This window comes from Pistacia vera, unplaced genomic scaffold (genome assembly GCF_008641045.1).
Source record: "Pistacia vera cultivar Batoury unplaced genomic scaffold, PisVer_v2 Contig570, whole genome shotgun sequence".
Classification (NCBI taxonomy): Eukaryota; Viridiplantae; Streptophyta; class Magnoliopsida; order Sapindales; family Anacardiaceae; genus Pistacia; species Pistacia vera.
Genome location: NW_022196413.1, coordinates 1,289,973 through 1,311,490, shown reverse-complemented (window position 1 = coordinate 1,311,490; position 21,518 = coordinate 1,289,973). Strand labels below are relative to the sequence as shown.

The 21,518-nt window shown below is 34.9% G+C and overlaps 4 protein-coding genes and 2 pseudogenes across 6 annotated transcripts; 5 read left to right on the top strand and 1 right to left on the bottom strand.

Annotated features, from left to right (window-relative positions):
* Positions 1-653: 653 nt before the first annotated feature.
* LOC116108994 (probable inactive purple acid phosphatase 29) lies at positions 654-3,212 on the top strand. Of its 3 annotated transcripts, none has more exons than XM_031395239.1 (4): positions 654-737; positions 898-1,292; positions 1,564-2,014; positions 2,848-3,212. In XM_031395239.1, exons 1-4 carry the CDS (start codon positions 674-676, stop codon positions 2,880-2,882), a joined length of 945 nt encoding a protein of 314 aa, XP_031251099.1. In that variant the 5' UTR covers positions 654-673; the 3' UTR covers positions 2,883-3,212. The 3 variants fall into 3 exon arrangements, with proteins under 3 accessions (XP_031251099.1, XP_031251098.1, XP_031251097.1); XM_031395238.1 differs by having other exon boundaries at positions 2,845-3,212; XM_031395237.1 differs by lacking the exon at positions 2,848-3,212 and adding an exon at positions 2,285-2,592.
* Positions 3,213-3,837: 625 nt separating this feature from the next.
* LOC116109049 lies at positions 3,838-4,477 on the top strand. Its single transcript, XM_031395306.1, has one exon. It carries the CDS (start codon positions 3,953-3,955, stop codon positions 4,313-4,315), a length of 363 nt encoding a protein of 120 aa, XP_031251166.1. The 5' UTR covers positions 3,838-3,952; the 3' UTR covers positions 4,316-4,477.
* Positions 4,478-4,901: 424 nt separating this feature from the next.
* On the bottom strand, positions 4,902-7,539 carry LOC116108882 (pentatricopeptide repeat-containing protein At4g01570). Its single transcript, XM_031395119.1, is given in 1 exon segment — positions 4,902-7,539. A coding segment is annotated over 1 exon segment (2,487 nt). The 5' UTR covers positions 7,502-7,539; the 3' UTR covers positions 4,902-5,014.
* Positions 7,540-10,186: 2,647 nt separating this feature from the next.
* LOC116108867 lies at positions 10,187-12,072 on the top strand (annotated as a pseudogene).
* A 2,380-nt stretch (positions 12,073-14,452) lies between these two features.
* On the top strand, positions 14,453-16,580 carry LOC116109075 (annotated as a pseudogene).
* Positions 16,581-18,398: 1,818 nt separating this feature from the next.
* Positions 18,399-20,309, top strand: LOC116109063 (WAT1-related protein At3g30340-like). Its single transcript, XM_031395320.1, has 6 exons — positions 18,399-18,662; positions 18,790-18,852; positions 18,942-19,058; positions 19,128-19,524; positions 19,769-19,920; positions 20,004-20,309. Exons 1-6 carry the CDS (start codon positions 18,481-18,483, stop codon positions 20,179-20,181), a joined length of 1,089 nt encoding a protein of 362 aa, XP_031251180.1. The 5' UTR covers positions 18,399-18,480; the 3' UTR covers positions 20,182-20,309.
* The last annotated feature ends 1,209 nt before the right edge of the window (positions 20,310-21,518 follow it).

Here is a 21,518-nt window from a genome sequence, read left to right as displayed (position 1 = left end):
TTATATTTATTTACAAGTTGAACAAAACCTTGAGAGAATTATGATTTAAACATCTGGTTAGCATTCTCCTAAGCAGTTTCATTTCATCAACAAAGTTAAGTTTGAAGTATTATTAATATTAAATATAAGAAAAACTAAGAATTGAACAAGTCAATGACGTGTCGATGTTGGTGGACGAGGTAGGATTTTCATCGTTTGGTAGACGAATTATTGTCTTCTGCAAAGAGAGAGGTTCAGTAGACTTGCTGTATTTAATTTAATATTAAAAAGAACAATTTGTCATCCATGTAATTCGCAAGTCAACATCTACCACCATGCCATCCAACTAATAAGAAATGGAACGACATGTCGTTTTATATTGTTACCTTCGAGTTTTTTCCTTTTCTTCATTTACAAAGTTATTTTACCATTAGACGAAATGGTTTGACTCTTTGTTCTCATAAGCTTTATTATTTTGATGTTATATTAATGTCCCTCAAGAAGTTTGAGATATGTTTTAATCAGAAACATGTCCTCAAAAGCTTAATGATCCTTCAAACATTACATTTCTGGTAATAATAATAATAATAATTCAACTGTAAATTTTTTGTGTTTGTTACCAGACCAGTTGTGAAATTGCCAAGAGTTGTGTTGGAAAGAGAAAGATCAGTTCAGAGTAATAGTGCTAATGTGAATGACTACAACTCTTGAGCTATACAGATATGCAAGTTGTTCTATCTATCTGCTAATGTTAATCCGTGAGGTTTACTAGGAAATTGGGATACTACAAAGCAAAATCCGTAGTTATGGTCACATGTCTTTCAATTTAGTAATGATAACAGTCTGTATTCGTGGTCACATGCCTCTTCTCATGTTGTCTACCCAGTTTAACTTGTTAGTATTTACCATGTGCAACAGGTGATAACATCTTCGGATTTGATGCCACAGACGCCGCAAAATCTCTGAATGCTGCATTTGCCCCAGCAATTGCATCAAACATCCCATGGGTAGCTGTTTTGGGGAACCATGACCAGGAATCGACTCTCTCAAGGGAAGGAGTCATGAAACATATAGTTACTTTGAAGAACACTTTGTCTCAAGTCAATCCTCCGGAGGCACATATTATTGATGGCTTTGGGAACTATAACTTGGAGATCGGTGGGGTTGAAGGTTCAAGTTTCAAAAACAAATCGGTTCTCAATCTCTACTTCCTTGATAGTGGAGATTACTCAACGGTTCCTGCCATTGGTGGCTATGGATGGATCAAACCTTCCCAGCAGCTCTGGTTTGAACGCACTTCTGCCAAGCTGCGGGTACTAACCTCTTTGTTTTTTGTTGCTTGGAGTGCTTTTTTAGTGGCAATAACTTTTATGAGCCATTTCAACAAATTTTAACACCAATGTTTTCTCCAAGGAACATATCTAATGCAATTACTATAGGCACTTTTAAGAACCTGGATAATTGTAGATTTCAAATTTCAGGTGATATTGATATGCTTCTGTTTCTCTTGGACTGACAGATGCTCAATAAATTCATCACAATTTCTTATAGATTATATGACTCATTGATCATGTTTCACTGCAGAGGGAATACATGAGCAAGCCAGCTGCTCAGAAGGCACCCGCACCTGGGCTTGCATACTTTCACATACCATTGCCTGAATTTGCGAGTTTTGATTCATCGAACTTCACAGGTGTTAAGCAAGAAGGCATAAGCTCTGCTTCTGTGAACTCAGGCTTCTTTACAACCATGGTAGCAGCAGGGGATGTGAAGGCTGTTTTCACAGGCCATGATCACATCAATGACTTCTGTGGTCAGCTTACTGGTATACAACTTTGTTATGCTGGGGGTTTTGGATACCATGCCTATGGAAAGGCTGGATGGGAAAGGAGGGCGAGGGTAGTAGTAGCCAGTCTGGAGAAACTGGAGAAGGGAGGTTGGGGAGCAGTCAAGTCAATCAAAACATGGAAGCGCCTTGATGATGCACACCTTACTGCTGTTGATGGTCAGGTCCTCTGGAGTAAGAGCTCTTCAGGTAGATTTCTCTTATATGACATTTGTCACTCTTTAGCTCAGAGGTTTCTTTCTTGTCCTAGAAACTGAAAAACCAGCAAATGCTTAAGAACATCTATGTTGTAAATTTATCTCACGTAGGCCTTTGCATGGACAACAACTAGGACATGTGAATATGCTTTCCATGTCTGTCTTAGATAAATCAGTTATGCTTGAGGAAAATGGATAATGCTTGCTTAATATTTGTTGAGTAGTATGGCTTAGCTAGTTAATATAATTTCTTTTCATCTAGGCAAAAGTCAGGACATTACCTATGGATTGGTCACACTTTGGAATGTCTAGCTCACCAAGATTGGAAAAGTTGAAAGCAGATGGTTGAGACAGACCTGTAATGTTGTTTGACGTCTGTCTGCTTGTCAATATGCAATAGGGGACAATGTTCTTTGTAGACTATAAGCAGAATCTAAAGGTGTTGTAAGTGGTGAGCAAGTTGGTATTTTACTTTAAGCTTTGGTGATTCCAGAACATTATGTTTGTGGTTTCATTGTCTTTCAGGGCCTTCAGTTCATGATCAAAATAATTTATTTCAATGTGGAACAAGCATTCTTCAACTCCCTTCTGAATCATGTTCCATGCTATAGAGCCACTGCCACACCATGACAGTTTAGGTTTCGTTTGGGTGGCCAAGGCCTAGGTGCTACTTCATTCTTACTCACCTTTTATTGGTGAGATGCAGCCATACCTATATCTCCTCCTGGATGCATAAATAATTTAGGTCACTAAGCATTCTTGTTTCGCATTCTATGTGATCCACCTTGTCTCATTTACTTATTTGAATTCATTTGCATTTAGCAGGTGTTCGCAGAAAGAAAAAGATTCATGGTGCTTAAGAGATGTCGTGCATGACAAAACTATTTATGTGGATGCTTTACTGCTAGCCTAGCTTTGAAGAATATGGTTCCAGAAGTGATTCAATGGGAATGTTGTCATTGGCAATGTTATTTAATAATATCTATCTGTACCATTAAATAATGGTGTGTTGAATGCGGTGTATTGTCTACAGATCTCAGAATTTCAGGATAACGACAGTGATAATCTATGCAAAAGTAAAGTAGGAAACTAGGTTATGATATTATGGGAAGAAGAATCCTGTATTATTCCCAAAATGTTGCCAGAGAGCTCTTGAATGAATAAAGATGAGCATTAGCTGTTATTTTGGATATTGTTATTACCTTTTAGCAATGCAATATGCTGAGCCATGTTATGATGCAATACACCATATTCTAGGCATATATTTGTATTAATATAATATATTAATTAGGTAACAAATCAGCATTATTACACCCAACCATATCAAATTTATATTTATTTACAAGTTGAACAAAACCTTGAGAGAATTATGATTTAAACATCTGGTTAGCATTCTCCTAAGCAGTTTCATTTCATCAACAAAATTAAGTTTGAAGTATTATTAATATTAAATATAAGAAAAACTAAGAATTGAACAAGTCAATGACGTGTCGATGTTGGTGGACTAGGTAGGATTTTCATCGTTTGGTAAACGAATTATTGTCTTCCGCAAAGAGAGAGGTTCAGTAGACTTGCTGTATTTAATTTAATATTAAAAAGAACGATTTGTCATCCATGTAATTCGCAAGTCAACATCTACCACCATGCCATCCAACTAATAAGAAATGGAACGACATGTCGTTTTATATTGTTACCTTCGAGGTGAATCTATGTGAAGATTGGAGCTTTCTTCTGAGATACTATACGACATAATGGGAGACACGTGGCCTACATTCTATGGTTCATCTATAAATTTACTTTAGCAACATATTCCTCCCTTCCTTAGTACTTAGGTTCCAGAACAAGTCAAGAAAATATTTGCCTCTTTCCCTAAATCGAAAGGCATTTAGGGTTAGGGTTTGGCTCTAACGTAATCGGAAAATCTGGCCATATGCATTCTTTCTTAGCAGCAAATCCTTTAATTTTCATCTTTGTCATCTTCTTGGTATTCAATTTCAGCACACAGTTTGTGCGATCAAAGCACGACGATGGCGATGGGGTTTGCGCAGGCTTCAACAAGCCGGGATTATGCCCGATCAATTGCTTTCGAGCCGATCCCGTGTGTGGAGTTGACGGGGTCACCTACTGGTGCGGCTGTCCTGAAGCCTTGTGTGCGGGTGTTAAGGTGGCTAAATTAGGGTTTTGTGAAGTTGGCAGTGGTGGCAGCACTCCTCTTCCTGGTCAGGCGCTTCTTTTGGTCCATATTGTCTGGCTCTTCTTGCTTGCTTTCTCTCTTTTTTTAGGCATTTTTTGATTGTGTATTCTTTTCGAGTGATTTCTTTTTAGATCTTTGTGATTTGATTCCGGTTGCGGCTATTCAACATTTGCGCGTTATTTTTCGTGTATGTTAGAGTACATTTACTTCCATTCTTTTGTGTGATTAATATTAACACGATTTATTTCTCCGTTTATAGAACTTGGAAGAATTGCAATTTGTTTGTATAGATTACGATGCTTTTAAATAACTTTTACCCATGACAGTTTACCGCTCCATGCTGCATATAATCATTCAAGTTCATATGCATGCAGAATCATGTGCCCGTCTATGCACAGATTTGCACTGTGGGATTGGTAAATATGGAAAAAAATATATGAATTAAAAAAAAAAAAAAAAAAAAATTATGCCCCCGAATTTTTTACACCATACTAGAGACGACTTACAGAGACGGTAACATGATACCTAAAATAATTAAAGTTTTTCAATCTTATTACCAAATTGTGCACATGTATCATTTATAAGTATAATTATCCTTTCGGAACGAGGTATTAATTCTTGATGGCAAAATTGTAACCAACGAATGGCATGCATGATAAACCCATGTAGCGTCTGCAACTCTACACTTTCAATGGGATTTCGTAACGTGGATTGTAATAAACGAAGTAAACAATTTCATCTATAAATCATGATAATAAAAATGATACTGTCTATGCCAACCAAATTGTGGTTAAATTCTCATTTTGGAATTGATTGACAAATATTGGAGTCATTCCATTGCAGATTGATGCAAATTTCAATAACTTTCGAACCATGCCAACCAGCAGAAACATTTTCTTAAGAATCATCCTTATTTGGCATGATTGATGCCTTTTGGTACCTCAGTTTCTCAATCTCTCTTCCAAGAAAATCTAAGGTTGTGTCGGTGACGTGGTTCGGGGAGCAACCTGAATCCAACATCATTTTCAAGAAATTGTATGCTTCCTTCAATTGGCCTGCCTTGCTGTGAACTTCAATTAGTATATTGAAAGTGACGACATCAGGATTAATTCCACTCGACCTCATCTGCTCAAAAAGCTTATTGGCTTCAACTATCCGGCCAGCCTTTCCTAGAGCATTAATAAGGGTGTTGTACATAACTATGTCAAGATAACCACCCTGCTTCATTAACTTATCCAGAACAGCACTGGCTAGATCTGCTCTTCCCATCTTCCCCAAACCTTGAATTATCACATTGTATGTTGCTATATCTGTTGGGCAAACATTCTCACCCATTTCATTAAGTACTCCCCACGCCTGATTGAAATAGCCCTTTTTCACAAATGAACTCATCATGGAATTGTAAGTGTAGGTGACAGGGTTGACACCCATATCGCTGAATATCTCAAACAATTTACAGGCTAAGTTCAGCTTCCCTTTAGCCAGAAATATAGACAAGAAAGTATTGACCATGTCAATATCAAAAGAGCCCACTCCTTTATCTTGGACTCGCTGGCTCCTAGATAGCGAAAACAGCTGTGAAGAATGATAGTCAGACTTCAGTTGATCGGCCAATCTATCCATATATGGAGACAATGACCACTGATCCATGTCCATCGAGGAATCCTCATCCTTAACACAACCATCTTCTGAATTTAGGTTGGTATCCATCTCTGAGATGGTAGAACCTATAAGATTCATAATTTCACTAAAATCGCCTTTAGATGGGAAGATTGGAGTATAATCCTTTCTTCTGTTCTTTCTACTTTTCATTGAGGCCTCCAAATCGGCTTTCCACTTAAGAACATGGGACACTAGATTACCATCCCTGATGTGCTTCATAAGCCTCTCTGTCCAATCCCACCTACCTTGTTTATGAAACCCAATCAAAAGGGATGTTATTGTAACTAGATCTACAACAAAACCTCTTCCTTCAATTTCTTCCACTAATTTTAAAGCTTCCTCAAGGTGTCCCTCCCTACAAAGCTGCAACACAACAATGCTGTAGGTTACAGCATCGACAAACTGCCCCTTCTTCTTCAAATCACAAAACAAAGTGTAACCAGCCTCTGCCCTTCCATTCCTAAACAAACCATCAATCAGAATATTGTACGTCCAACTGGAAGTCCTAACCCCATCCTGAACCATTTTCTCAAACAGTTGGCATGCTTCCATAATTTTCCTCGCCTTGAACAATCCATCAAGCAAAGAGTTATATACCACAGTATCCGGAACGAACCCATTATACTGCATTTCACTAAAAATCTTTATTGCATTATCTATTTGGTACGATTTACAGCATCCTTGAATTAGATTTCGATACATAAACTGATTTGGTTCGTGACCAGATCCTTTCAATTCCTCCCATACTATCAATGCATCTTTCACCTTCCCAACCATGCAAAGCACCTGAATTAAGCTATTATAGGTATGCAAATCAGGAACCAAACCCTGTTCCTTCATCTCTTTAAACAGCCTCAAAGAAGTACCCAAATCACCCCAAAATCCAAATGCATGAATACATATATTATAACCACAAGTATCAAACTCAAAGCCCTTCTTTTCCCTCAGTGCATCAAAAACTTGTTTAAATTCAACCCTCATATCAGACTTTCTAAGAGCAACTAACAATTCATTACAGGCAAAAGAACCAGGAAGCGATACATCTATTGCTTTATTGATAATGCTAACATTATTAGCTTCAAGAAGCTTCAATAAAATAGACAACGCCAAAGCCACCTGATTTTTTCTAACTAAAGCTACAATAACAGAGTCATACACCTTAGGGTTCAAACTAGTCCCTAATTCTTCCATATAATCAAGAAGCTCTAGCGCAGAGTCAAACTTACCAGATTTAATAAAAGCCTCGAGTAATAGCTTAAAAGTTTCAGAATCAACAACAACTTGATCCTCCTTCATCGAATTTAACAAACTTGGGACTTCTTTGAGGAACCCCGCTTTACAAACGGTCCGAAAAATATGAGAATAAGTGCAGGCACTGTGTTTGTAATTAGGTCTGAGAGAACAGCACCAACGAAAGAAGTCGATCTTTTTGGATGAGTCAAGTGAATTCTTGGCCAGGACTTGGAGAACAAGAGGCTCTGAGATGGGAATGGATCGATGGTCAAGGTTGCGAGTGCCGGATTCTGAAAGGGTTTTGGTGATAGAGGCCAGCAAGAGGATGTTTCCCAGTTGGACTGATGGTGATTTGAAGGAAGAAGATAGAACTGTTCTTCCATGGCGCATCGCATCGCCAAGAATAGCGCCAGAGTTATCTGTCAGTGTCAGTGAGCTAGTTATGTAGAGGTCTATACTTGTAGTTAATATGATGTTTAAAATTTTAACTCAGGAGGACCAGAACAAGGCTAGGTTTTTTTTTTTTCTAATTTTTTAATTTGAGATATATAATTTTATAATACTTTACTACAAATTTTTTCTATAGCTATTAACTAAATAATTGAAGATTCTTTATATAAAATAATTTAATCCATATGTATAAAGGTTCCTTTGATTCAATGAACTGCAAATGAACGGAAAAAGATACAAGAAAATAGTTCTACAATGATACCCTATATATGAATAATTTCAGTATAATCATCGAAAATTCTAATACCAATTTAAGATAGTTATAAATTAGAATAAATTTTATATTGTAATAAGTTATAATTTTTCTAATTCTCGTCTTAAGAAGGTTGTCTTCACAAAGTAATAATTATCTGTATATTACCAAAAAAAAAAAAAAAAAAGATATGATATGATATATTACATTAAAGGTTTAAGATTAAATAAAATATTTACCTAAAATTGTTTGGAACAATTATTTATATTTTAAAGTTGTTACCACATCTTTTAACTTACAAGTACGTGATAACCTATTAGCCTGAACACCTTCTTATGAAAGCCAAAACATTTCTAGTTTCTCAAACATGTTTATAACTTCTTGGCATGAAAAGTTTTGTATTTCCATACTATCATCCTCAAGATAGTTTCCTTTCTCTTGTCTAATTGTAAAAAAAAAATATTCTTCGGTTAAAGCATACATGACTTATTACTTATTTGAATGATTGAAGAAGACATTAATATTCATTTGATTAATGTAGTGAAGTTGTCAAATCTGATCACTAAATTCTATAATGACTCTCTGATTCTCCTCATCCACTTTGGTTGATGCTGAATTTTGATACCAACGACTTTACACATGCAAAGTGCTAAGAATATCTTATAAATTACACATTAATTGATTATGAGAGTTAATTATGGTACTGTTTTCACAGTAGCATGCAAAAACGTAAAAGTATAAGAGATAGTAAAGATTTTTATAGTGATTTAGATACTTAAAGCGAATCTTACATCCAATGTTTTTATTTTATATTAGTATGTTCCTGGTTGTTAGCCAAGATTACAATAGGTCGCAGGCTGCAATTTGGGGTTACAAGTGCTTGGTGTCTAAAGGATTCTTAGAGAATGTCAAACTAGTCTCTTTCTCGTAGTGTGTCTTTGTTATTTTCTTTTTTAAATTCAAAGGGTCTAATCTTGATTTTGTGAGAGGAAGTTGTCTATTTGTATCGCTGAGCTCAAGGTAATGATTACATTTTTGCAAGTGGGTGCAAACAAAATTAATTTACAAACAAAACTTGAGTCGACTGGGTTGTTGACAGCTATATTATTTATGTCTTAGGCAACGTGGCAGACTCTAGACGATGTAAAACCTTATTGAACTTTGATTGGTGCTCGCTGACATCAGCTTATGTCAACCTTAATTTTTAGGCATAAACTTCCTTTGTAACTTGTAATTCATTGACACTAAGGGTCTTAACTTTGCAATGTTTAAAACAATTGACAATTGTCTGTGCATCAATTGCAGTGACAATTTTATCAAAGACATTTATCTTTGCTTATTCCAAAACACAATCTTCTATCCATTTAAAAAGTAGGCAATTGAAGCGTTAAATTGAAATCCTAATATTTTTTAGGTAAGTAATTGAAATCCTAATATTATTAAAATATGAATTGAAATGCTAATATTTCTTACTAAAATATGAATTATTAAAAAAAAAAAAAAAACAACAATAATTTTTTTAACTATATCTCTATTAGGTTAAATCCTCCTCATAGTAATAAAATTAATTAGTCATACCATTATGATTATAGAAAAGTTTTACTCCAGTTATAAATCTATCTGCAAAAATATACTAAGAAGAAATCAAAATACATTTTTTTTATACCCAGAATACTATTTGCCTACAATGAAAGGGGTAGAGATAAAAGAAAGTAATGAAAACGGAACATAGAACTTGAAAGAATGGACAAGGTGGTTGATTGCTAGTCACTAAATATGATGACTGCAAAGTGCAAATAAAGAAGATTACTATGCTAAATACGTTGATCATGACGTATTAAAACAAAAAAGTCGGAAGCATCCTCTGAACAGCGCAAAATATCATATGAGCAGCAATTAGCTAGAATCGCATTGTTTTTTATATGGGAGATTATTAATCTAAGATTTGACAGATTGTTCTTTGCCTGCAATGCAACTATAATGAAGCGGTTAATATGTACACGACAGAAGAAGTATTAGATGCTATGTAGAAGAGAGGATGCTTGGTCGTAACGTTCTCTTTTTGAAAAGTTAGAGACAGAAGGCCTTAATGACATGAGAATCATTGCCTAATCATGTCGGATAAGGGAAAATGAAAACGGAAAACTCGTGATGGATTTACGCAATTGATCCAGTTATCTCTGAACTGTTGAAAAAGGTCTAATAACAGTGAGCACAAACAGAAGAATATCTGGAAAGGGCTAGTTGTATGCATAATGTTTTGATTTGATTTTGAGTTTACAATCATGTCTATTCCGATTTCACTGGTATTTTCCTATTTATAACGTGATAAATTTGTATGCTTTCATTGTGTTTTCCAGAGACAGAATTTGGAAGAGAAAAGGTTCTCATTATACTTGTGTTAGTGTTTGTGCGCAATAGTTCAACATGAATTGCCATGAACAATTTAAGCCTGTTGCTGCGATGGTGGTTGTTAACTTTGCATTGGCTATGGTGAATGTATTTCTCAAGAAGATTATTGATGAAGGAACCAGCCATTTGGTTATTGTTGCTTACCGACAATTAATTTCAGCTATTTTCGTGGCACCCATTGCCTACTTCTGGGAAAGGTACCTGCTATCTTAGTCATTCCATTTAAAGTAATTTATTATAGGCTACTTATTGCTTGCTGTTGGCTAAATTCATAACAAGATTATTTTTTTCTTAATTGCGAAAAACATTATGACTTGATAACTCAACTTGATTCTATATTAGAATTTTATGCAAGGAACTTAATTATATAGATATTTTTCTTGCAGAAAAAATAGACCCAAGCTCACAGTTCAAATCTTGTGTCAGCTGTTCTTCAGCGCTCTATTGGGGTTAGTAATAAAGTCTTTGATGGATGGGGTTTCTCTGATTGTTCATATAGATCTTATATTATTATCTTTGTTGATGACTTGATGAAAGAAATTTGATATATTTTAGGGTAACACTAGCACAATACTTATTTCTTCTGGGACTTGAATACACATCAGCTACCTTCTCATGTGCGTTTCTCAACGTGGTTCCGGTTATGACATTCTTATTGGCGTTACCATTTAGGTAAGAGTAAGCAGCAAGTCAAATCATTTGGGTTAATGACCAAACCTTTTAATTTCCTTAAAATCTTGCAGACTGGAGAAAGTGAATATGAAAAGCTTCTCTGGGAGGGCTAAGGTGGTGGGTGCACTTTTTTGCATTGGTGGAGCTGTAGTGTTAACCCTTTACATGGGAAAGCCCTTAACAAACCCAAATCATCTGATAGAACAATCCCACATGACGAGTTCAAGAAATAAGACAGAGAGGTGGGCCATTGGTTCTATATTTTTGATTGCAGGATGCGTTGGGTGGGCTTCATGGTTCCTTATGCAAGCATGGATTGGAAAGAGATATCCATGTCAATGTTCCAGCACCGCTATTCTGTCCTCCTTCGCTGCCATCCAGTCAGCCATCTTGAGCATAATCATAAAGAGGAACCCTTCTGGGTGGTTTTTGAAAGGATATTTGGAGATAACAAGTATCTTATATGCTGTAAGCATTTCTTTACCATTCAAATATCACGTACCACATAACTTAAGTACACCTTTTCCTTCTTTTTATATTCAGGTTATGGAAATTTTAACCCAGATTTAGAATACTAATAAAAGACCATTTGTTTAATGTGTGGAAACAGGGCATAGTGGGATCAGGACTGTGCTATGTGGGGATGTCTTGGTCAGTTAAACGAAGGGGTCCTGTATTCACATCTGCACTTACTCCTCTTATTCAGATATTTGTAGCCATGTTTGACTTCTCAATCCTGCATGAACCACTTTATTCTGGAAGGTTAATTATTTTCTCAGATCATTCTTTTACGTAATTATTGTGAAATCAGATGATATTATGGTTCCTGAACATCTTCATTTGTTACTAAACAGTGTTGTGGGATCCATCCTAGTTATAATTGGTCTGTACATTCTCCTTTGGGGTAAAAGCAAGGAGATAGAGGAATGCGAGAGTGAGAGAGCAAACCCAAGTAGCTCAGCAAGATGAGCAATGTAATGGAGTGTCACATGTCATTCCAATCACTACCGATTAAACAAGTCTTTGATCATGGTGCAGTTCATTCTTACAATTACAGGCCAATCAAATTCCCTGCCGAATTATTTTTCGGGGTTAATGATTGAAACTATTGGGTTCAATTATTGCAGTGTTTTGTAATGAAAGATCTGCATTCTTACATTTTTGAAGTTATAAATTATGGAAAGACAATAATTATCATAGCTTATTGTTTTTGTGAATTATTCATTGGTACTGTTATTGGTAATGACAACATATAAAATATTTCAAGTTATTATAAAGGTTCCTTTGATTCAATGAACTGCAAATGAACGGAAAAAGATACAAGAAAATCGCCTATAATGATACTTTATTGATGAATAATTTCTATATAATCATCAAAAATTCTAATATCAACTTAAGATAGTTATAAATTAGAATTATTTCATGTTGTAATAAGTTATAGTTTTTCTAATTCTCGTCTTAAAAAAGTTGTCTTCACAAAATAATAATTATCTGTATATCGTAAAAAAAAAAAAAAAAAAGATATGATATAATATGTTACATTAAAGGTTTAAGATTAAATAAAATATTTATCTAAAATTGTTTGGAACAATTATTTATGTTTTAGAGTTGTTACGACATCTTTTAACTTGTAAGTACGTAATAACCTATTAGCCTGAGCACCTTCTTATGAAAGCCAAAACATTTTTCGCTTCTTAAACATGTTTATAACTTCTTGGCACGAAAAGTTTTGTATTTCCATACTATCATCCTCAATATAGTTTCCTTTTTCTTGTCTAATTGTAAAAAAAAAAAAAATCTTCAGTTAAAGCATACATGACTTGTTACTTATTTGAATGATTAAGGAAAATATTAATATCAATTTGATTAGTGTATTGAAGCTATCGAATCTGATCACTAAATTCTATAATGACTCTTTGATTCTCCTCATCCACTTTGGTTGATGCTGAATTTTAACACCAACGACTTTGCACGTGCAAAGTGCTAAGAATATCTTATAAATTACACGTTAATTGATTATGAGAGTTGATTATGGTACTGTTTTCACAGTAGCATGCAAAAACGTAAAAGTATAAGAGACAGTAAAGATTTTTATAGTGATTCAAATACCTAAAGCGAATCTTACATCCAATGTTTTTATTTTATATTAGTGTGTTCCTGGTTGTTAGCCAAGATTACAATAGGTCGCAAGCTGCAATTTGGGGTTATAAGTGCTTGGTGTCTAAAGGATTCTTAAAGAATGTCAAACTAGTCTCTTTCTCGTGGTGTATCTTTGTTATTTTCTTTTTTAAATTCAAAGGGTCTAATCTTGATTTTGTGAGGAGAAGTTGTCTATCTGTACCCGTTGAGCTCAAGGTAATGATTACATTTTTGCAAATGGGTTGGTGCCGTGCAAACCTCTTTTATCTTCCCATTGGTTAAGAACTTAAGAAATATCCTTAAATTAAATAGGGCTTGGATAGGTGTGTGAACCAAATTCATTTATAGATAAAACTTGAGTCGGCTGGGTTGTTGACAACTATATTCTTTATGTCTTAGGCGACGTGGCAGACTCTAGACGATGTAAAACCTTATTGAACTTTGATTGATGCTCGCTGACATCAGCTTATGTCAACCCTAATTTTTAGGCATAAACTTCCTTTGTAACTTGCAATTCATTGACACTGAAGGTCTTAACTTTACAATATTTAAAACAATTGGCAATTGTCTATGCATCAATTGCAGTGACAGTTCTATCAAAGACATTTATCTTTGCTTATTCCAAAACATAATCTTCTATCCATTTCAAAAGTAGGCAATTGAAGAGTTAAATTAAAATCCTAATATTTGTTGGGTAAGTAATTAAAATCTTAATATTATTAAAATATGAATTGAAATGCTAATATTTCTTACTAAAATATGAATTATAAAAAAAAAAAAAAAAACAACAATAATTTTTTAAACTATACCTCTATTAGGTTATATCCTCCTCATAGTAATAAAATTAATTAATCATACTATTATGATTATAGAAAGGTTTTACTGCAATTATAAATCTATCTGCAGAAATATACTAAGAAGAAATCAAAATACATTTTTTTTATACCCAGAATACTATTTGCCTACGATGAAAAGAGATAGATATCAAAGAAAGTAATGAAAACGGAACATAGAACTTGAAAGAATGGACAAGGTGGTTGATTGCTAGTCACTAAATATGATGACTTGCAAAGTGCAAATAAAGAAGATCACTATGTTAAATACGTTGGTCATGACGTATTAAAACAAAAAAGTCAGAAGCATCCTCTGAACAGTGCAAACTATCATATGAGCAGCAATTGGCTAGAATCGCATTGTTTTTTATATGGGCTATTATTAATCTAAGATTTGACAGATTGTTCTTTGCCTGCAATGCAACTATAATGAAGCGGTTAATCTGTACACGACAGAAGAAGTATTAGATGCTATGTAGAAGAGAGGTTGCTTGGTCGTAACATTCTCTTTTTGAAAAGTTAAGAGACAGAAGGCCTGAATGACATGAGAATCATTGCCTAATCATGTCGGATAAGGGAAAATGAAAACGGAAAACTCGTGATGGATTTAAGCAATTGATCCAATTATCTCTGAACTGTTGAAAAAGGTCTAATAACGGTGAGCACAAACAGAAGAATATCTGGAAAGGGCTAGTTGTATGCATAATGTTTTGATTTGATTTTGAGTTTACAATCATGTCTATTCCGATTTCACTGGTATTTTCCTATTTATAACGTGATAAATTTGTATGCTTTCATTGTGTTTTCCAGAGACAGAATTTGGAAGAGAAAAGGTTCTCATTATACTTGTGTTAGTGTTTGTGCGCAATAGTTCAACATGAATTGCCATGAACAATTTAAGCCTGTTGCTGCGATGGTGGTTGTTAACTTTGCATTGGCTATGGTGAATGTATTTCTCAAGAAGATTATTGATGAAGGAACCAGCCATTTGGTTATTGTTGCTTACCGACAATTAATTTCAGCTATTTTCGTGGCACCCATTGCCTACTTCTGGGAAAGGTAACTGCTATCTTAGTCATTCCATTTAAAGTAATTTATTATAGGCTACTTATTGCTTGCTGTTGGCTAAATTCATAACAAGATTATTTTTTTCTTAATTGCGAAAAACATTATGACTTGATAACTCAACTTGATTCAATATTAGAATTTTATGCAAGGAACTTAATTATATAGATATTTTTCTTGCAGAAAAAATAGACCCAAGCTCACAGTTCAAATCTTGTGTCAGCTGTTCTTCAGCGCTCTATTGGGGTTAGTAATAAAGTCTTTGATGGATGGGGTTTCCCTGATTGTTCATATAGATCTTATATTATTATCTTTGTTGATGATTTAATGAAAGAAATTTGATGTGTTTTAGGGTAACACTAGCACAATACTTATTTCTTCTGGGACTTGAATACACATCAGCTACCTTCTCATGTGCGTTTCTCAACGTGGTTCCTGTTATGACATTCTTATTGGCGTTACCATTTAGGTAAGAGTAAGCAGCAAGTCAAATCATTTGGGTTAATGACCAAACCTTTTAATTTCCTTAAAATCTTGCAGACTGGAGAAAGTGAATATGAAAAGCTTCTCTGGGAGGGCTAAGGTGGTGGGTGCACTTTTTTGCATTGGTGGAGCTGTAGTGTTAACCCTTTACATGGGAAAGCCCTTAACAAACCCAAATCATCTGATAGAACAATCCCACATGACGAGTTCAAGAAATAAGACAGAGAGGTGGGCCATTGGTTCTATATTTTTGATTGCAGGGTGCGTTGGGTGGGCTTCATGGTTCCTTATGCAAGCATGGATTGGAAAGAGATATCCATGTCAATATTACAGCACCGCTATTCTGTCCTCCTTCGCTGCCATCCAGTCAGCCATCTTGAGCATAATCATAAAAAGGAACCCTTCTGGGTGGTTTTTGAAAGGATATTTGGAGATAACAAGTATCTTATATGCTGTAAGCATTTCTTTACCATTCAAATATCGCGTACCACATATAACTTAAGTACACCTTTTCCTTCTTCTTATATTCAGGTTATGGAAATTTTAACCCAGATTTAGAATACTAATAAAAGACCATTCGTTTAATGTGTGGAAACAGGGCATAGTGGGATCAGGACTGTGCTATGTGGGGATGTCTTGGTCAGTTAAACGAAGGGGTCCTGTATTCACATCTGCATTTGCTCCTCTTATTCAGATATTTGTAGCCATGTTTGACTTCTCAATCCTGCATGAACCACTTTATTCTGGAAGGTTAATTATTTTCTCAGATCATTCTTTTACGTAATTATTGTGAGATCAGATGATATTATGGTTCCTGAACATCTTCATTTGTTACTAAACAGTGTTGTGGGATCCATCCTAGTTATAATTGGTCTGTACATTCTCCTTTGGGGTAAAAGCAAGGAGATAGAGGAATGCGAGAGTGAGATAGCAAACCCAAGTAGCTCAGCAAGATGAGCAATGTAATGGAGTGTCACATGTCATTCCAATCACTACCGATTAAACAAGTCTTTGATCATGGTGCAGTTCATTCTTACAATTACAGGCCAATCAAATTCCCTGCCGAATTATTTTTCGGGGTTAATGATTGAAACTATTGGGTTCAATTATTGCAGTGTTTTGTAATGAAAGATCTGCATTCTTACATTTTTGAAGTTATAAATTATGGAAAGACAATAATTATCATAGCTTATTGTTTTTGTGAATTATTCATTGGTACTGTTATTGGTAATGACAACATATAAAATATTTCAAGTTATATAATAACTATCCATCTATAGATATTTCAGATGGTTAGGACAAATTGACAATAATGTGGATAGATGGTCATTATTGTAATTTTATCTTTGTTTTCCATTGTTTTCGATGGGTGTGTTTGTTTTAGTATTTTTAATATTTTTAAAGTTAGGTAGGAATAACAAGGTAAGATTTAAAAATTCACAAAACACCCCGTAGATTTGTTAATTTACTAAACACCTCTTAATAAAAACATTTAGAGTTACAAAAACACCCCCACTTACCCATTAAATACCAATAGTTGGCCACCATCGCTAGAGGGTGGCCAGATTTGTCGTATCGGCACATGACCGACTAGATCTGGTCGGTCGTGCGCCAAGATGGCTTTTTCTAGCTAGATCTACAATGACTAGCTACGGCCAAAGATCCGGCCTTTTTTGGCTTGATCCACGGTGGATCTAGTTGAAAAATGATAGATCGGCGCACTACCAGCAAGATTCAATCGGTAGTGCGCCATTATACTAGATTCTGGCTACCTTCCGATGCTGGCCACCAGAATCTGGCAAATATGTGTGGATGAGGGTGTTTTTGTTAAGTTTTAAACTTTTTTTGGAGTATTTATTAAATTAATAAACTTCATGGGTCTAAAAATAATTGATTAAAATACAATAGTATTTACTAAATAATGAAACAAACAGTTATTTTGAGAATATGATTGGAAATATGATAGAAAATAGTATACCAAACAAACTTGATGTTATTATTCTACTCGCGTGGGCTAGCTGTATTATAATTGGGCTAAGCCTGAATTGACGTTTATGTTCCCATTTCGGCCCACTCACAACTTATACCCTAAAGGCTACAACTACTTCGAAAGCCCTATCTCAGTACTTGACCTCTCTTCCCTAATGCGAACTTCGGTTTGACGTTGTTTAGCCAGAGCTTGGAAAATTAAGCTTATTAAAATTTCATTTTTTTAGAAAAAAAAAAAAAAAAAAAATGTTGACTATTTGGCTGCATGAATTATAAAATTTTGTCTAATAGTAAATAACTAAAAATATTCTATAAAAGTATTTGGTATGCCTTCTTTTGAATAAAAATGATCAAAGTAGAACTTATTAAAGTAAATCTTATAAAAACTTTAAATTCAATGGCTATTGAGTCGAGTAATGATCGACATAATGATGTGGCATCCAATATGGATAATGAAAAACCAACGAGAATAAATCATCAGTACATGATTACCTGAATTAATTAATGCTCCAAACAATGCCTTGATGGTTGATTGGCAGTCATTGAATATGATCACTACTGCAAAAAAATAAAGAACACCATTATCACACATAAATTACTCGTGACGATTCAAACACAAGTCAACAGCATCCCCTATATGGTTTCTGAACGTGACATTATGAGATACAATATTAACAAGAATCCCGTTACAGCCACTGCTTTATATAAATTGCCCATTATTTATTTCAGATGCGGAAGTATTAGATGCTATGCAGAAGAAGGGGATGCTTGCCCTTGTCTGTCTCTTTTTTAAGATGCTTATTGCTATTTATATGTAAGTTCTTTAACATTACAATCACTCTTTATTGGAAAAAAGGTCCAGTGAAAGAGAGCACAAGCACAAAAGTGGTGATGTGATTTTCAATTTTCAGTCACCACTATTCTTGTCTGTTTTGCTGTTTATGTATAGTTTATTAATCTGTATGATTTCATTGTGTTTCCACAGAGCGCAAGAATTCGGTAGAGAGGAAAGAAGGTTTCACAACACTTTCTCATTCATAATTAGTATTGAGCAAAAGCTCAATAGTTAGAACATGAATTTCCAAGGACAATTGAAGCCTGTCATCACCATGGTGGCTGTTAACTTTGGATTTGCTGCTGTGAATGTACTTCTTAAGAAGATTCTTGATCAAGGAACCAACCATTTGGTTATTGTTGCATACCGACAGTTAATTTCAGCTATTTTTTTGGCACCCATTGCCTACTTTGTGGAAAGGTAACAATTATTTAGCCTTTCTATTTTAACTTACATTTGAAGTACTTGGGTAAATCCATCCTGTTCTCTAATAACCTTTTCTGTAGAAAATTTTGTAACAAAGAACTTTAAGTTACTCTTCTTGCAGGGAAATTAGACCCAAGCTTACTTTACAGATCTTATGTCAGCTGTTTTTCAGCGCTCTAGTCGGGTTAGTAATAATATCTTTGATTGATGAGGTACCCTTGATTTAGATTATTGTTTTCGTAGACGACTGATGAAATTATTGAAGTATTTCAGGGTAACACTAGCACAGTACTTCCTTCTTCTCGGACTTAAATACACATCTGCTACTTTCTCGTGTGCATTCATCAACATGGTTCCCGTTATCACATTCTTATTGGCGTTACCATTTGGGTAATAGCAAACACTAACTCTATGCATTTGAATTGATAACCAAATTATTAACTACTTCAACACTTGCAGATTAGAGAAAGTGAACCTGAAAAGCTTGGCTGGGGGCTGTAAGGTGTTCGGCACACTTGTTTGCTTTGGTGGAGTTATATTATTGATCCTTTACAAAGGAAAGCCATTAATAAACCAACATCATCTAACAAAACATGGCGACATGACGTTCTCGACAAGTAAGACAGAGAGTTGGGCCATTGGTACAATATTTTTGATAGCAGGATGCATTGTGTGGTCTTCATGGTTCCTTATGCAAGCAAGAATTGGTAAGAGATATCCATGTCAATATTCTAGCACTGCTATTTTGTCCTCCTTCGGTGCCATTCAGTCTGCCATCTTGTGTTTGATTATGGAGAAGAATCTTTCTGGGTGGATTCTGCAAGGAAAATTGGAGATAGCAAGTATCATATATGCTGTAAGTACTCTCTTTCCGACTAACATATCAGATGTCACATAAGATAACTTTATGCTGCAAGTAAAATATCACTTGGCACATAACAAAACTTTATATAAATTTTGTTTCCTTATTCTGCAGAAAAAAAACCATATTTTTTCAAGTTTGAAGTTACTTCCGTTATTCAGTAAAATTCAAGTTATGGAAATGTTAAACCCAGATGCAAAATTCAACAAAAAGCTATTTGTTTCATGCGTGGAAACAGGGCGTGGTGGGATCAGGCTTGTGCTATGTGGGGATGTCTTGGTCTGTTAAACAAAGAGGTCCTGTATTCACATCTGCATTTACTCCTCTCATACAGATATTTGTAGCCATATTTGATTTCTCTATTCTACATGGGCCGCTTCATCTTGGAAGGTTAATTGTTTTCTTAAATTTTTTGTTTTACATAATTATTGCAGCCATCAAATGATTAACACCATCCATTTGTTAATGAACAGTGTTGTAGGATCTATCCTACTTATAATGGGTCTCTACATTCTCCTATGGGGTAAAAGCAAGGAGATAGAGGTATGTCAGACTCAGACCAAGCAAGCTCAAGTTGGTCAGCTGCAAGATGAACAGTCTACTGCAGTTTCGCATATCATTCCAGTCACTAGTGATTCAACAGTTCCTTGACCATTCATGCTTACAAACACCAACGGCGTTCCCTTCCCAAATCGTTTGGTGGGTTGTAACACCATTAATAGGAGCCTAGTTGGTATAATTGTGTTAGTGTACTGTAATGGAGATCTGCATTCTTATAAATGGAGAAAGATAATAATTATCCTCCTTATTGTGTATGAATTAGTCAACTGCTCCTATTATATTATTGGCTTCAATGTTTCACTGATACCATTGCTCAGCATTATCTGATACATATCTCAAATTAAAATTATATAATTAAATTAATAAAACATAATTAAGGACAAACCAAACACACCATACTCGGTCAAATAGATGGAAATACAAATGTGTAAGGAATCGAGAAAGAGAGGGGCGAAAAGAAGTAATTCAAGACAATAATACTGCCATAGTATGCCAAAGAGAAAAGAAAAAAAGAGAAAAGAAAAGAATTTTTCTATATTTTTCGGTATATTGTAAGCCTGTACAATGGCTAATTTAAACAATTCTTGTAAATGTAAAATATGAAAACAATAAATACAAATCCTTGTAATTTGTTCAATCAATCACATGAATTAAGGTGATTGATTGAAGCCTTAATCACTTCTTAATCTTAGCCAGCAGAGATCAAGGGAAATCAATAATAATAAAGATGCATTCCATATTTTGTCGCTCCCCCTCAAGCTTGTGGTTTGTAAATATCAAAAACTCCAAGTTTGCTAAATAGATATGGATGATGTCTGTTGCATAATGGCTTTATGAAGATGTCTGCTGGTTGTTCTGAAATACAAATGTGTAAAGTCTTAATCACCCATTCTTGTATTTTACTCCTGCAGTCAATTTCTATATGTTTTGTTCTTTCATGGAATACTAGATTTGCTGCTATGTCGTTTGCAGCCTTATTATCACAATATAAAAGAATACTCACTTGTACTTCTAGATCTTTCAATAATCCCAGAATCCAGACGATCTCACACGTTGTCTTTGCCATGACTCTGTATTTGACTTCTGTTGAAGAAAGAGATAATTTTGATTGTTTCTTTGTTTTCCAAGAAATAAGAGCTCCCCTTAGCTTGATGCAGAATCCTGTAAGTGATTTTCTTGTCACCGAACATGTGGCCCAGTCTGAGTCATAGTGAGTTGTGATATCCAAACCTTTGTCTCGAGGAAGGAGGAGTCCTAAGCTAGGACATGCTTTTAAGTATTTTAGAACCTTTATCATTGCATCTATTTGAGATTGTTTCGGTCCATGCATGAACTGACTAAGAATGTAGGCTGCAATGCATAACTGATGTTTGGACGAGTTATGGTGAGGTAGATCAATCACCCAACAAATTCTTGATAGTTTGTGG